The sequence below is a fragment of the Phymastichus coffea genome, unplaced genomic scaffold (assembly GCF_024137745.1).
Source record: "Phymastichus coffea isolate CEN01 unplaced genomic scaffold, Cenicafe_Pcof_1.1 PCOF00053, whole genome shotgun sequence".
Taxonomy (NCBI): domain Eukaryota; kingdom Metazoa; phylum Arthropoda; class Insecta; order Hymenoptera; family Eulophidae; genus Phymastichus; species Phymastichus coffea.
This window is the reverse complement of record NW_026706864.1, coordinates 1,197,847-1,211,165: the sequence shown is the minus strand read 5'-3', so window position 1 is coordinate 1,211,165 and position 13,319 is coordinate 1,197,847. Positions and strand designations below refer to the sequence as shown.

Sequence of the window (13,319 nt, the reverse complement as noted above, 5' to 3'; positions counted from 1 at the left end):
TTGCGAAAATTTATTGCTTTTAGTGCGTGTCCTTCTCATTGTACATCGACTTTTATTAGATAATTAGAAAGTAAAATTGTTCATTAACCTTTAAAACAAGAATAGAAGCTCGGTAGCAATTTTCATTACTTTTAATACTTGCATCTGATTGACCCACAAATACATTTCTCAACTTTTAATCCTTCTCTATACCCGTTGTAATATATTAAAAAAGTAGTCCTTCAAAACTGCACGTGAAAGTGATTAGAAATTCAATTTTCTGAACTTTAATCAATTTTTCTTGCACGACCCTTTCATGAGAGACAATGTTTTTTATATGTTATAAAATTCACAATATATCACTTAACTTTGTTATTCTAATGAAAATCTACATCTCGATTAATTATTGTTCACATATTAAAATTCACTTAATTGTGTTAATTAAATTTTCACGAAAAGTTAATTGCGTCAGATTTGTATTGAAGTTCCTAAAAAGTACTAATCCTTGAAAATAATTTTATAATCACAGCACATCAACTTTGTCAAAAGTCATTTCGTAAAATCAAGCAAGCTTGAAACACATTAACATAAGTTAATAATTAACATAGCTTAACATAAGTTCCGCTTGACAACTTCACATTTTACAGTAGAGAAAAAATCATATCTAAAATGTAATACTCGAGCAAAAGTATAATTCAAAAGCTGCAGCTTTGAAACCAAGCATTTAAGAAATTTCTGCGCTTCCTTGCACAATCAGTCGCATTCAAGAACATGTCCAGGTATATATGTTGTATTCTCATAAAAGATTTTCTCTCTCGCACAAAAGATCAAAAGTTATATCACCCTGAAGAAACCATCAATAGCATCTCATGTTGATCATTACGTAAGACGGACTAAAACTATTCGTTTATATATTTCTAAAGTCTTCATTTATTTGATGTATATGTGTGAAAGAAAAAGGATAATATAAAACATTTTCAGGTGCGACAATTAGTTTTCAAAATTTTGACGAATAATCGCGTCAACTTTTTCACGTGGAAATTATAGCACGTTCGATAAATTCTAATTTATTTCGGGACGATTCCAAGGATGTACGTGATTTTACGTAACACACCGCCGGTGGCTTGTACACTTGCCGGCACGCAATAGGCGACGATCGATCTTCTCTCCATAAAAGAAATTTTTTTTCTTATTGCAGATGAACTTAATGACCCACCAATAACACGTTTCGCGAGGAAATTTGTAATTATGGCGACATGGAAAAACGAATTACTTTCACTTGCCTTGGTTATCGTCATCCTGATGATTTCTTTTTCTTGAGAAACAACTAATGTTCGAACGTTATATTACCACTGGTGAATGTCTTGAGAAAATACAGAGAGAAAGGAGAAAGTTACACTTCGCGAGTTGACAATTGTTCCCGGCAAAAGCCCAACACACTGCCCCGCAAAGCTCGCGCCGTCGCCACGACTAACTTGCTGCTGTTTTCGACGTAGACAGCTTTTTTTCTCTCCTTTCGTGCGAGTTGGACGCGCGTTTACCTTGCGCAGCTTGCGGTATTGATCGCCAGAGACCTTTTGACTGGAATGTGCCCGCGAATATTCACTGTTTGATTTTTGTTTCGAGATCGTATTTTAGTTTTTTTTTGTTGTTTGAATGGTCGAAAGCCACCTAAGGCTGAAAAATTTTCATAATTGAATTTAGTCAACTATCTCCTTTTAGCTACAGAGATTTTGATTTTTGCTTTGCTAATAAACTTCGAGATAAAAGTTTGCTTTATTTATTTTTAGCCTTCGATACATGAAATTGAATTTACTTCGTTTGAATTTTGTCAAGAAATTAATTTGAATTCAAATTGAAAAGTTCTCAGTGATTTATTATTCTAGCTTGCTCAACAACTACTTACTTTAACAGTGTGCATGCAACTGTGATAATTTTATCAATATAATAATCATAAAATATATATAACAAATATAATAATTTAATAATAAAACGATTGTCACGAAGTACGACATGATGGTTTTTGCAAGCTGAAATTATAACTTCTGATTTGTATTTGTGCGAGAGAGGATATTTTTTATAAAAATATATATATTATTTACTAAATTGAAAAGAACAACAAATTTAATTTTTATATGCGTCAAAGTCGCCAATTCGATAAGTTATGTGTACTATATAATGAGGTTGTCTATTAGCAGAATTAAAACGTAATTGAAGCCTTTCAGTATTTTGCTTTACAGAACAAAAACCTGCTTTGAGGAGTTTGACCCTGTTTGAAAACTCTCAAAATTGACATGTGTAATTGTGAAATTATTTACAATGTACAAATTATAACATAAAAGGAACAAAACCATTTGTTTCTTGATAAGCTGACAAAAATTGTTAATCTAACTATTGTTTACAAATTAACATTTTTATTCGTGAACCTTTTATGCTTTCTACACGACTTAAAACGTATGTACAAGAATCGCCCTGGAAAAAGGTAGCGCGATATTTATATGTAAGAGCATAAACTTTTAATGAATCTTGGCTAATAGTAACACTCAATTGATAGATCTTTACATTAATTTTGTTTAATTATTTTCCCACTGCTCCTTTTCTGCAATTTCCTTCTTGACTTCTTCAATGATTGGAGTGAGATATAACACATCCTGAAGAAAAAAAACATAATTTGTAATATTAATCTGTCAGATAATTTTAGTCAATGATAAGAAATTCATAGGTATGATCATGGTGATAATCAGTGTTACGTGAGAATTATTAAACCAATCATAAAAAAAGAACTAATTTGATCATAAACTAATTTAATATCTGTAATTAATTAGTACTATGAATAATTTTGTTAAATTTGTAAAATAAAGTAAAATTAAGTGATTAAGTAAGAATAGATAAAAATCCCATGTTATGACATATACAGAGAAGTAAATTTAACAGCATATAAAAACACTAATGAAGTGATCAATGTTCTAAGAAATAACAAAGATAAAACATATTCCAAGCTTTATTAGAATGAAAAAAGTAAATCACAGTACCACAGTAAAAAGTGACCTAAAACTTGTTCTATCAATCATGTTAGCATCAACCACTACCACATGGTTGAATTACTGCAAAAATAGATGTAACGTACTGTTTGCTATGTAAATGTGGCAAAGAGCCAGAAAACATCAACCATATGGTGTGACAGTGCAACCTGCACAATAAATATACAGGTAGATTAATAAAAAACATTTTAAAATAAACCTGTATCTTCCACTCTATATAGAAGTGCTTATAGCTAAACCTAATATTGAAGTGAGCAATCAGATATTAAAAATCTAAATGATTATAATATTAAAATCTAAAATAACCAAAATACACATATAAATATTTATTTGTCAACAAAATTATACAAATTCAAGCTTCTTCCTTAATCACTCTATTATATCAGTACATTAAATTTAATTATTTAATGCCAAATAAACTTGTACAAATTTGAAAGCTTAATAGAAAAAAGGAAGAAAAGATATAACATAAAAAATAGAAATATAATCAAAATTAAGTAATAGTTGAAGTAATATAGTTATTTGAATGAATGAAATTTAGATGCAATATATATATATATATATATATATGTATCATTGCAAGTTCACTCACCTTGTCCAGTGTCATCCACTGTTCCTTAGGTAGTACATCCTTTTTCAAGCAAAGATAGCCAGCTCGTACAATTCTAAAGGTCCTCTCATCTTGAACATGTTCAGGTAGGCGTTTCAGGGCCTCTTTTACTATTGGTGTCTCGTAACGCATATCATCTCTCATTAAACCTGAAATATATTGTGGTTAAAATACAAGCTTCTTGAAACCAAAAACTTTCAACTTGCCATTATTTTTAAAATAGACTTACCATACTGATTGAATCCCATCTTATTGTAGATCCATTGCTGTAAATTGGGCCCTACAATTATGAGCTATCATTGTTTTTGTGTTATGTAAGGCTGCTGGTGTCTGGCAGAAGAAACACTCACCAACGATTTTGTTTTGTTCCACGGGTGGTTTCAGTTCATCCAAGTTATATTTCGCCTGACTTGCCAAACGACGGAAAAACGACCATTGTACCTTTGCAGGCATTTTTGGAGTTGATAAAGTCAACGTTCACTATATTCAGACAACTTGGCTGTTCTCTTATGGCTGTACTGCTCTTCTGCTTGGGTAGACTCTCGCTTGTCTCACGATGTTTCAGTCACTACAAACGCGGATTTATGAAAAAAAGAAATTTTGAAATTGTTTTGAAGTAGAAATAAATAATTTAATATTTCAGTGGATTGCTCAAGAGGTTATGGCTGTTATTTATTTTGTCGCTATGCAAATAATTTTTTTTTGTTACTATGGATTCATGAAAAATGTAGCATGGTGTGGAGTCGATTTCTGTATTATTATTTCAATCTAATAGAAAGTTTAAAAACACTATATATTTTAGAAAGTGCTTTATTCAATTAATTTTATGACGATGAATTATTAGTATTGATTTGTTATTCATCACCAAGATAACGAGGCATTTTCGTAATATTACAAAACTTTGTGAAATGAAATGTTATTTGTTTTGTTCACGACGGTTCAATGTACTTATATATAAAAATATACTCCATCAAGAAGCTAATAAGTATTGGTGTTCGAAATGTGGATTTGCAACAACGCAAATCAACAAAATTAAAGAAAAATAGTGAAAAAACGTGGTTTTCATTTATTTGTGTTTGAAAAAGTCGTTGGATGGTTAGAACAGCACGCATGCGTAAATTATCCTTTCGAGGCACGCCACATTAGCGCATTTCCGTTTCACGTGTGCATGGTTACTCACTTTCGAAATCAAAGCAATTTTACGCCATTTTATATGTTAAATTAAATAACTTATTTGTTAATTAGATGAAAAAAATTTAATAAGTTAATAAGAAAAAGCAAATACCAAGTGAAAGTAACGAAAAACTATCGTGTTTACGGAACTACTTTGCGATAGATGTCGCTACTAGAAGGCTGCGCGTAGTAAAATGAGTGCGTCGGCCCGAGGGTATAAATACAGGCGTGGGCGCTACTTTCCTTCGCCTCTTCCTCACAAAGAGTAGAGTTGTGTTCACGTGTGGTTGTGTCTCCTTTTTCCACAAAAATAGGTCACACAACCCACCTTCGTTATCGTGAAATAACTCTTCTATAAAAAAAATAACTAAATAAAAAAAAAGTAAAAATCCAAAAAAATATTAAAATAATAAAAAAAAATCAACCAAAAAAATCGCAAAATCGTAGCCGAGAAAATCCGCGCGAGAGTAACCTGCGTAAGTAAAAAAACAAAAAGAAAACGACAAACGAAAAAGAAAGAAGAATCTTTTAAGTTTTTCTCTTCAAAGGAAGAAAGTTTTCGTGTTTTTTCAACCCGCGTGGCCAAGTGACGCGCGCGAGACACATCAACGAGAAGAGAAGTATCAAGTCAACGTTCACTTTTTTCTCTTCCTCTACACACACAGACACGAGACATAGATACACGCGTTACAAGCAAAAAAAGTTATAAAAAAAAGGAAACGAGGCAAAATCAACAAAAAAAAAGATAAATAAAGTAACATAATAATAAAAAAAAGAAGCAAGTGCACAACATGAATCCTGGAGCGCCGAACTACCCCATGGCCTCGCTTTACGTGGGCGACCTTCATTCGGACATTACAGAAGCCATGTTATTTGAGAAATTCTCATCGGCGGGTCCTGTATTGTCCATCCGCGTTTGTCGTGATGCCGTTACCCGACGCTCTCTTGGCTACGCCTACGTCAACTTCCAGCAGCCTGCCGATGGTAAGTTTTTTTATTTGTCTGGTATACGCGCAGCACGTGTGCCACCATATTGATTTTGCGCCAGAGAACTCGGAAAAACCGAGCACGCGGAAGCGTGGTATCTCTCTCCCCATGAATTCGATGACTCATTTTTCGCCTTTCGCGACTCGCCATATTGCCGCGTTCAACTTTCTAATGCATTCCATCCGCACGCGAAAGGCAAAAGATTTTTCTCTTTTTTCCGTTGCATCTACGATTTGTTAAGAGTGCCATATGTCGTAACTTTTCGTCGTTGATGAGTCATTTACATTTCGAAAACCTTTGATGCCGTGTAGTATTTATCATTGTTGCCAAACACACGAATGCGATTAGCCCGTGTCAATAATATGACGAGGGCATCGAGGATATTCAACAAGAACAAAAGGCTGATCAGGCTAAGCGTAAACATATGCATGGAAACAAAACTAAGATTTCAATGTCATGACCGTTGGGTGATTATTTGAAACGTAACGATTGCTCGTTCGGCAACGATTTATCATGAAAAGCGCTTCACGGTTTACCTTGATATTGAAAAAGCATTGAATTATCTGAACAGATCGTAACGAGACAATGATTAATCATTCCAGATGGAAAGTTTTCTGAACTTTCATTTTTGTTTAAGTTTTTCTATGTTCTTCGAGTATAATAAAACATCTTAAAACGATCAAAATATTTAGCGATTATTTTTTTCGACATTTTTATACTGGTATTTTGTATCATTTATTTCAGATATTGCACCGTGCTGCACTTTCTATATTGCAATTTTAAATGCTTTCGAAATTTAACTGATTATAAATATTTTATTTGCAGCTGAAAGAGCACTTGACACCATGAACTTTGACATGATAAAGGGACGTCCAATTCGTATCATGTGGTCGCAACGTGATCCATCTCTGCGACGCTCTGGAGTTGGAAATGTCTTTATCAAGAACTTGGACAAAAACATTGACAATAAAGCCATGTATGATACTTTCTCGGCTTTTGGAAATATTTTGAGTTGCAAGGTCGCCCAGGATGAGACAGGCTCCTCTAAGGGTTATGGATTTGTGCACTTTGAAACTGAAGAAGCTGCTAATAAATCTATTGACAAGGTCAACGGAATGTTGCTGAATGGCAAAAAGGTAATTGCTTTGCTATTGATTTGCTACTTGAGGTGAACAAGAGTAGAAAAACACCTTGATAGAAATATTTACTATCAAATTATTTTATATGAATGTACTTTTCACATTTGAATAATCATTATATTTGGTTGAATAAGATTATTTATTTATTTTGTTAACTCTTCAAAACAACAAAAGAACAGTAATTTTTGTTGTAAATTGTATTGAAATTAGTTTTAAGAAAATGTACTTCCTGATATGAAGCTCCTTATTTATCTCTGAGTTATCCTTATATTCATCATTTATCTGTCTTTTATCTAAATAAATCTATTTAGACAGGATTTAAAATAACAGACTATATGTGTTATGAAATGCCAAATTGAATTTTTTATTGTTTTTTTTTTGAATTTCTGAAATAGTTTTTCATCTAGGTTGATGTATCTGAAATGAGTTGAAAATTTTACAAATAAAATTTGTTTCAATAATGAGAACAATTGAATAAAAATACATTGTCTTCGTTCATATATTACTCATGAAAAACTAAAACACTTTAAATTGTTATTCAATTTTAGGTATATGTAGGCAAGTTCATCTCGCGCAAAGAACGCGAAAAGGAGTTGGGTGAAAAGGCCAAGTTATTCACAAATGTGTACGTAAAGAACTTTGGTGAAGACATGTCGGATGAAAAGCTCAAGGACATGTTCGAGAAGTATGGTACAATTACCAGTCACAAAGTGATGAGTAAAGATGATGGCAAATCACGTGGCTTTGGGTTTGTTGCCTTCGAGGATCCATCGGCTGCTGATCGCGCAGTTGCTGATCTCAATGGCAAAGAATTGTCCGATGGAAAGATTCTTTATGTTGGTCGTGCACAGAAGAAGGCTGAACGTCAACAGGAACTCAAACGCAAATTTGAACAACTGAAGATTGAAAGGCTCAACAGATACCAAGGGGTGAACTTATACGTTAAGAATTTAGACGATACCATTGACGACGAACGCTTGAGGAAGGAGTTCGCTCCATTCGGAACAATCACCTCTGTCAAGGTAACATTCGTTAATAATTTCTTTAGTCGAACTTTTTGGCAAAATAATGTATTAATCATCAATCATATATTCATTAGGTAATGATGGAAGATGGACGCAGCAAGGGTTTCGGCTTCGTTTGTTTCTCCCTTCCAGAAGAAGCAACCAAAGCTGTCACAGAGATGAACGGTCGCATCGTCGGCTCGAAGCCATTATACGTGGCACTGGCTCAACGCAAGGAAGATCGTAAAGCGCATTTGGCGTCGCAATACCTACAACGGGTGGCTAATATTCGCATGCAGCACATGGGCCAGGTGTTCCAGGCAGGCGGTGCTGGAAGTTACTTCGTGCCGACGTTGCCGCAACCGCAACGATTCTATGGACCAGCACAGATGACGCAGATACGTACAACACCAAGGTGGCCAGCGCAACCGGTTAGACCAAATGCACAAATCGGTAGCTCTGGCTTCGCTGGTACGCAGGCACCATTCAGAGCTGCACCCAGAGCTCCAGCAGCTCAATCTAGCGCTATGCGCAATCCACTTTCTGCTAGACCCATAACAGGTAAGCATCATTCTGCTTTTTTTTTTATTTGTGTACTTTCATTTTCTTGTGGTCAAGGAAAAATCTTTTGTTAATTATTTTATGATTTATTATAAGTGAATATACTAATGGGGTTTTAACAATAGTATTTTTTTTTATATTTATCAGGAAAGTTTTAAATTTTCAAATTTGATACCTGTAACAGTAATATTAATTAATTTGCCATTGTAAATTTGAATAACAGTACTCGACGTCTATAAAATCGAAAAAAAAGTAAAGAATAAATTGTATTTATAAAATTAAGAATATGACAAGAGGTAGCAATTTAACATATCTAATCATTTACAGCTGGCCAACAAGCAGTGGCAGGAGCTGCGAACATGCAGAATCGAACGATGGCTGGACCTGCAGTGGGCGTGACACCTCAGACACGTCCCTCGAACTACAAGTACACGCCAAACATGCGTAATCCACCACAGCAGATGCCAATCACAGCTCAGCCACCAACTCAGCAAGCTGTGCATATTCAGGGTCAGGAGCCGTTAACAGCATCCATGTTGGCTGCAGCTCAGCCTCAAGAGCAGAAGCAGATGTTGGGTGAACGATTGTTCCCCTTGATACAATGTATGTATCCCAATCTAACCGGTAAGATTACCGGTATGTTATTGGAAATCGACAACAGCGAGTTGCTTCACATGCTTGAGCATCACGAGTCGCTCAAGGCTAAAGTGGAGGAAGCCGTTGCTGTACTTCAAGCTCACCAGGCCAAGAATGCTGTTGCTGCCAAGAAAGAGTAAAAACCTCCCACGTCCAATCTGCTGCTTGTTTTTCTGGAAGATGCTGCGGATTATGATAATCAATTTCGCGTCTTTTCTTTTTTTCGATTATCAATTGTGAGACTTTGCCTTTTTTTTCGAAGTTATTTTTTTTCTTTGTCATTCGTTTCGCGTTTTTATTATTAATAATTCAATTATAAGTTTCTTTTTTTCTCTTCCGTTTACTTTCGATGTCTTATCATTGTCAATTAAACGATATATTTGTCTTTTTTGGTGGAGAAAGAGAATAAAAATTTTTTTTCGATTTCATTTAAGTGTGCATTTATTATCTTGATAAAAATCCCTTTACATTTCCTAGAAATATACGTTTTATTGAGCGAAATTTTACAAATGAGTACAAAAACAGTTACTTAAAAATTACATAAATTATTAATAACGAGTACTAGCTTTGTATAAGAGACGAATTTCCAAGAATTCTAACAATCTCAAGTAAAAAGATTAGGTTTTGTTATAAAGTAAAACTTAATCTTCTGCTTTACGTTTAACGCCTTTGCCAGATCCAGAGTTAAGCCAGTTTGACATTACACTTCTTGATCCTAATATTTTTTTCCTAATTGAAAATATTATAAGATTACAGAATTTATATAAGTCAATAATATATGTAATTTTAAAGAAAAGGACTTACTTAAAGCCTACTTCAGCTGGTTCTCTAGAGCCAATTTTAGAAGTTTTGTGAAACTTTAAATCAAGTTGTTTGTTGTTTTTTATTTTGAATATTGCATCTGATGATGAAACTGTTTTGAAGTTTAGCCAAGCCTATGGATAAAGATTCCATTTGTTAACATTGTAAGAAAATCTTAGAATTATTTAATTTGTACCTCAACATCAGAGTCATCACGAAGCAATAAAGGAACTCTATGATGAACTTGCTTGACATCATTTTCTGCTTCTGTTGTTATTACTGTACAGGTATTCAAAGTTACTCCCTATAAATAATTCAGTTTTTATTATAACATAAAACCGTTACACAATTTAGAGTTGCACAACTTTTACCTTTTTAGTTTTCACAGTACTGAAGAGACCTGCAGCTTTCAACAAATTGTTGTCTGGAGACTGAAGAAAATACACTTCAGCTGGCCCTTGTCCAGTTTTTTTGAACTCAAAAAAGCCTTCCATTACTACAACACAACGTTTGCCTTCATTCACTGACGCTGAATAAATTTTGCTTTGATTGAGATTTTCAACGCGAGCATTATGCGTTGTAGCTTGCCACTCGTGCAAATCACCCTGAACAAATAACTAACATGAATATCTAATTTTGAAAGAGTAGACTATTTTTTACCTTAAACCATGATGGAACCAAACTCCAATACATTGGACAGAAAAGGCGACTTTCAGAACTTTGCAAATGTTTTCCGTCAACTATTACGGGTAAACCAGTGTCTTTTGGCCGCAATATATCTGATTGTTGATAATCAACAAAGTTTCCGTTTGTATTCCAAAGAACATCTTGTTCTATATTGTTTTTCTTGTAAGCACATTTCTTACCGAGTTCTGCTTTTGATAGTTGGCTGAAAGTGATCTTAATTTGAATATTACCAGAAATAACAAAGAAGAAATTGCTTATAATTTTAGCTACAATTTGGCGACTAACCAGGTGCAAAATCGACACATAATCTTAATCTCTGCGACTAACGAATTTTAGCGGGATTATTTCTAAATGTCACGACTTAGATTAAAATAATCTCAATAATTTAATGACTGTACAATACCGTGAAATATGTGTTTCGGAATGTTAATGCAATTTTATTTTATGCAATATGATTCCCATACGATGCATATGTAAAATCTGAAACGCGTTGTAAACAAAATATAAGCAAAAGTGCCGGATTTTTCTGCGCTTGATTGCAATGCGGCTCGTGGCTACCACTACATAACCTTATTGTGTATATCGCTACAACTGTAAATATCACAATTGCTATTAGTTAAAATTATTAAAAAGTAATAAAATAATTGAAAAAATTACACTTTACGAACAGAAAGAAATTTTAAATCATATATGTTTTATGGTGATAATTATATAATTTGAAGCACTAAAATAAATTATCTTTGTAAGCAACAAATCATAACATTTTAATCCGTTTTCATATTTTGCTCATGAAATATTATATTTTTACAGAATTCGATATCTGAGAGCAATAATCAACATTATTCCAAAACAATGTAAAAATAGAAATAAAAAGTATGATATGCTTTGAAATAGATGTTAGAGTTAACTAATAAGTTTTTTCCTAGCTTGTAAAATTACATAATAAGTAAGATTAAAATGGTGAAAAATCAAACAAAAGATTTTCCAGACACAATTGCTATGTTCCCAACTTTTCTTATTTCTTTTGTAACATATCTTTGTCAAGGCATTTTTATGTTAGTACCATTATTTTTTATTTATTTAAACACAATTCAAAATTCATATTTTATTGACGAGAAGTTTCATGTTCCCCAGGCTGTGCAATATTGCGATGGTAATTTTTATGACTGGGATCCAAAAATTACAACCCTGCCAGGTTTATACTTGTTTTCAGCATTAATACTTGAACCTGTCAATTTGTGTAGGTTCACATGGCTGAGATTTATAAATGTGCTTTTGACAAACTTGAATTTCTTTTTAGCTTTGAGATATATAAGGCTCATGAATGATAAAAGAAATAAGAAAGTTGCTAATGAGCATTTAAGGGATGATATTGAGTATTTAACAGCTTGGAATATTACATTCTTTCCTCCACTTTTCTTTTGGTTCTTTTTGTACTACACTGAAATATTTTCAGTCACATTAATTTTAACTATGCTTTTGTTTCATATTAATAATAGAAATATAATATCTACTTTTATAGGAGCTTATTCAATATTTGTCAGGCAGACTAATGTTATATGGGTAGCTCTTTTAAGTATTGAAAAAGGTTTGACACTAATTGAAGATCTCACTAAAAAACCTGAATACACAAATACTTTTAATATTATTCCATGTATTAGAACTTTGTATAGTATTTTCAAAGCTAAGAAAGGATTTGTATCTTTTTTCAAGTTTTCACTATTAAGTTGTAAGACAATCATTCCAGATATGTTTGTTTTATTAAGTTTTGTAGTTTTTATAATATATAATGGCGGCATTGTAGTAGGAGATAGAACTGCTCATAAAGCAACTATTCATTTAACACAAATTTTTTATTATTCTTTGTTTGCATGTGCCTTTTCATGGCCATATCTTGTACCTGAAACAAAGAGTTTTTTACGATTTTTATGTAAACATTTTGTTATATCATTTTGTATAATGTGTTTGATTGCTTTAATTGTCCACTACAATACTTTGGTACACCCCTACATATTGGCAGATAACAGACATTACTCTTTTTACATTTGGAAAAATTTCATGAATAAGTATTTTTTCTTTAAGTACTTATTAGTACCTATTTATTTTTTTGCAATCTATGCTATTTTGAAATCATTGAGTCATTTAAGATTACTGTCATTAACAGCTTACATATTATGTGTCATTATTGTACTTGTTCCTCAATTGTTATTGGAACCAAGGTATTTTATTATACCTTATATACTATTTAGATTGAGACAAAAAGAGCCAAAAAATTGGCAGATTCTATTGGAAACTTTTACGACTATCATAGTAAATATGGCGCAATTTATGTTATTTATAAATAAATCATTTTATTGGGAAGATGAAAAGTATCCTCAGAGAATAGGATGGTAAATTATGTCTATTTTTAACATGTAAATATTTGTAAATAAATTAAACTACTGTTTATGATAAAGTCTTGGCATTATGTTTCATCTTTGTTTACAATAACTAAAACATGTGTAGAATATTGATAAATAAATTGGCAAGCTGGCAATCGTGCACATAATTATTATACACATAAACTGTTGTGCACTGTAGCATACATGAAAATTAATATATAAATATACTGTGCCATATTTCCGGTGCAATAGTCCATATGCATAATAATTATATGCACGATTGTCAACTTGCTCATAAATTATAAAGAATATAAATAATT

The 13,319-nt window shown here is 32.7% G+C and overlaps 4 protein-coding genes across 4 annotated transcripts; 2 read left to right on the top strand and 2 right to left on the bottom strand.

Moving 5' to 3' along the window:
• Nucleotides 1-14: 14 nt before the first annotated feature.
• LOC131665659 (cytochrome b-c1 complex subunit 7-like) lies at nucleotides 15-4,214 on the bottom strand. The gene is made up of 4 exons (XM_058937703.1): nucleotides 3,981-4,214; nucleotides 3,860-3,910; nucleotides 3,613-3,779; nucleotides 15-2,630 (listed from the first exon to the last, which is right to left on the bottom strand). Exons 1-4 carry the CDS (start codon nucleotides 4,081-4,083, stop codon nucleotides 2,553-2,555), a joined length of 399 nt encoding a protein of 132 aa, XP_058793686.1. The 5' UTR covers nucleotides 4,084-4,214; the 3' UTR covers nucleotides 15-2,552.
• Nucleotides 4,215-5,048: 834 nt separating this feature from the next.
• On the top strand, nucleotides 5,049-9,558 carry LOC131665652 (polyadenylate-binding protein 4-like). Its single transcript, XM_058937697.1, has 5 exons — nucleotides 5,049-5,787; nucleotides 6,616-6,926; nucleotides 7,478-7,951; nucleotides 8,029-8,494; nucleotides 8,822-9,558. Exons 1-5 carry the CDS (start codon nucleotides 5,595-5,597, stop codon nucleotides 9,268-9,270), a joined length of 1,893 nt encoding a protein of 630 aa, XP_058793680.1. The 5' UTR covers nucleotides 5,049-5,594; the 3' UTR covers nucleotides 9,271-9,558.
• Nucleotides 9,372-11,154, bottom strand: LOC131665657 (abasic site processing protein HMCES). The gene is made up of 6 exons (XM_058937702.1): nucleotides 10,904-11,154; nucleotides 10,592-10,820; nucleotides 10,303-10,536; nucleotides 10,128-10,235; nucleotides 9,935-10,065; nucleotides 9,372-9,859 (listed from the first exon to the last, which is right to left on the bottom strand). Exons 1-6 carry the CDS (start codon nucleotides 10,921-10,923, stop codon nucleotides 9,772-9,774), a joined length of 810 nt encoding a protein of 269 aa, XP_058793685.1. The 5' UTR covers nucleotides 10,924-11,154; the 3' UTR covers nucleotides 9,372-9,771.
• Nucleotides 11,155-11,224: 70 nt separating this feature from the next.
• On the top strand, nucleotides 11,225-13,012 carry LOC131665656 (putative Dol-P-Glc:Glc(2)Man(9)GlcNAc(2)-PP-Dol alpha-1,2-glucosyltransferase). Its single transcript, XM_058937701.1, has 2 exons — nucleotides 11,225-11,360; nucleotides 11,429-13,012. The coding sequence occupies exon 2, from the start codon at nucleotides 11,576-11,578 to the stop codon at nucleotides 13,010-13,012; it is 1,437 nt and encodes a 478-aa protein (XP_058793684.1). The 5' UTR covers nucleotides 11,225-11,360; nucleotides 11,429-11,575.
• Nucleotides 13,013-13,319: the final 307 nt, after the last annotated feature.

What these genes read in the sequence shown, in the direction of transcription:
- LOC131665652 (XM_058937697.1), top strand. Translation starts at nt 5,595, where the DNA reads ATGAATCCTGGAGCGCCGAACTACCCCATGGCCTCGCTTTACGTGGGC. An exon ending in TGTTGCTGAATGGCAAAAAG is followed by an intron (nt 6,927 to 7,477) that starts GTAATTGCTTTG and finishes ATTCAATTTTAG; the next exon opens with GTATATGTAGGCAAGTTCAT. An exon ending in GAACAATCACCTCTGTCAAG is followed by an intron (nt 7,952 to 8,028) that starts GTAACATTCGTT and finishes TATATTCATTAG; the next exon opens with GTAATGATGGAAGATGGACG.
- LOC131665659 (XM_058937703.1), bottom strand. Translation starts at nt 4,083, where the DNA reads ATGCCTGCAAAGGTACAATGGTCGTTTTTCCGTCGTTTGGCAAGTCAG. An exon ending in GATGGGATTCAATCAGTATG is followed by an intron (nt 3,780 to 3,859) that starts GTAAGTCTATTT and finishes AATATATTTCAG; the next exon opens with GTTTAATGAGAGATGATATG. An exon ending in AGTGGATGACACTGGACAAG is followed by an intron (nt 2,631 to 3,612) that starts GTGAGTGAACTT and finishes TTTTTTCTTCAG; the next exon opens with GATGTGTTATATCTCACTCC.
- LOC131665657 (XM_058937702.1), bottom strand. Translation starts at nt 10,923, where the DNA reads ATGTGTCGATTTTGCACCTG. An exon ending in TGGTTCCATCATGGTTTAAG is followed by an intron (nt 10,537 to 10,591) that starts GTAAAAAATAGT and finishes TTATTTGTTCAG; the next exon opens with GGTGATTTGCACGAGTGGCA. An exon ending in GTGATGACTCTGATGTTGAG is followed by an intron (nt 10,066 to 10,127) that starts GTACAAATTAAA and finishes CTTTATCCATAG; the next exon opens with GCTTGGCTAAACTTCAAAAC.
- LOC131665656 (XM_058937701.1), top strand. Translation starts at nt 11,576, where the DNA reads ATGGTGAAAAATCAAACAAAAGATTTTCCAGACACAATTGCTATGTTC.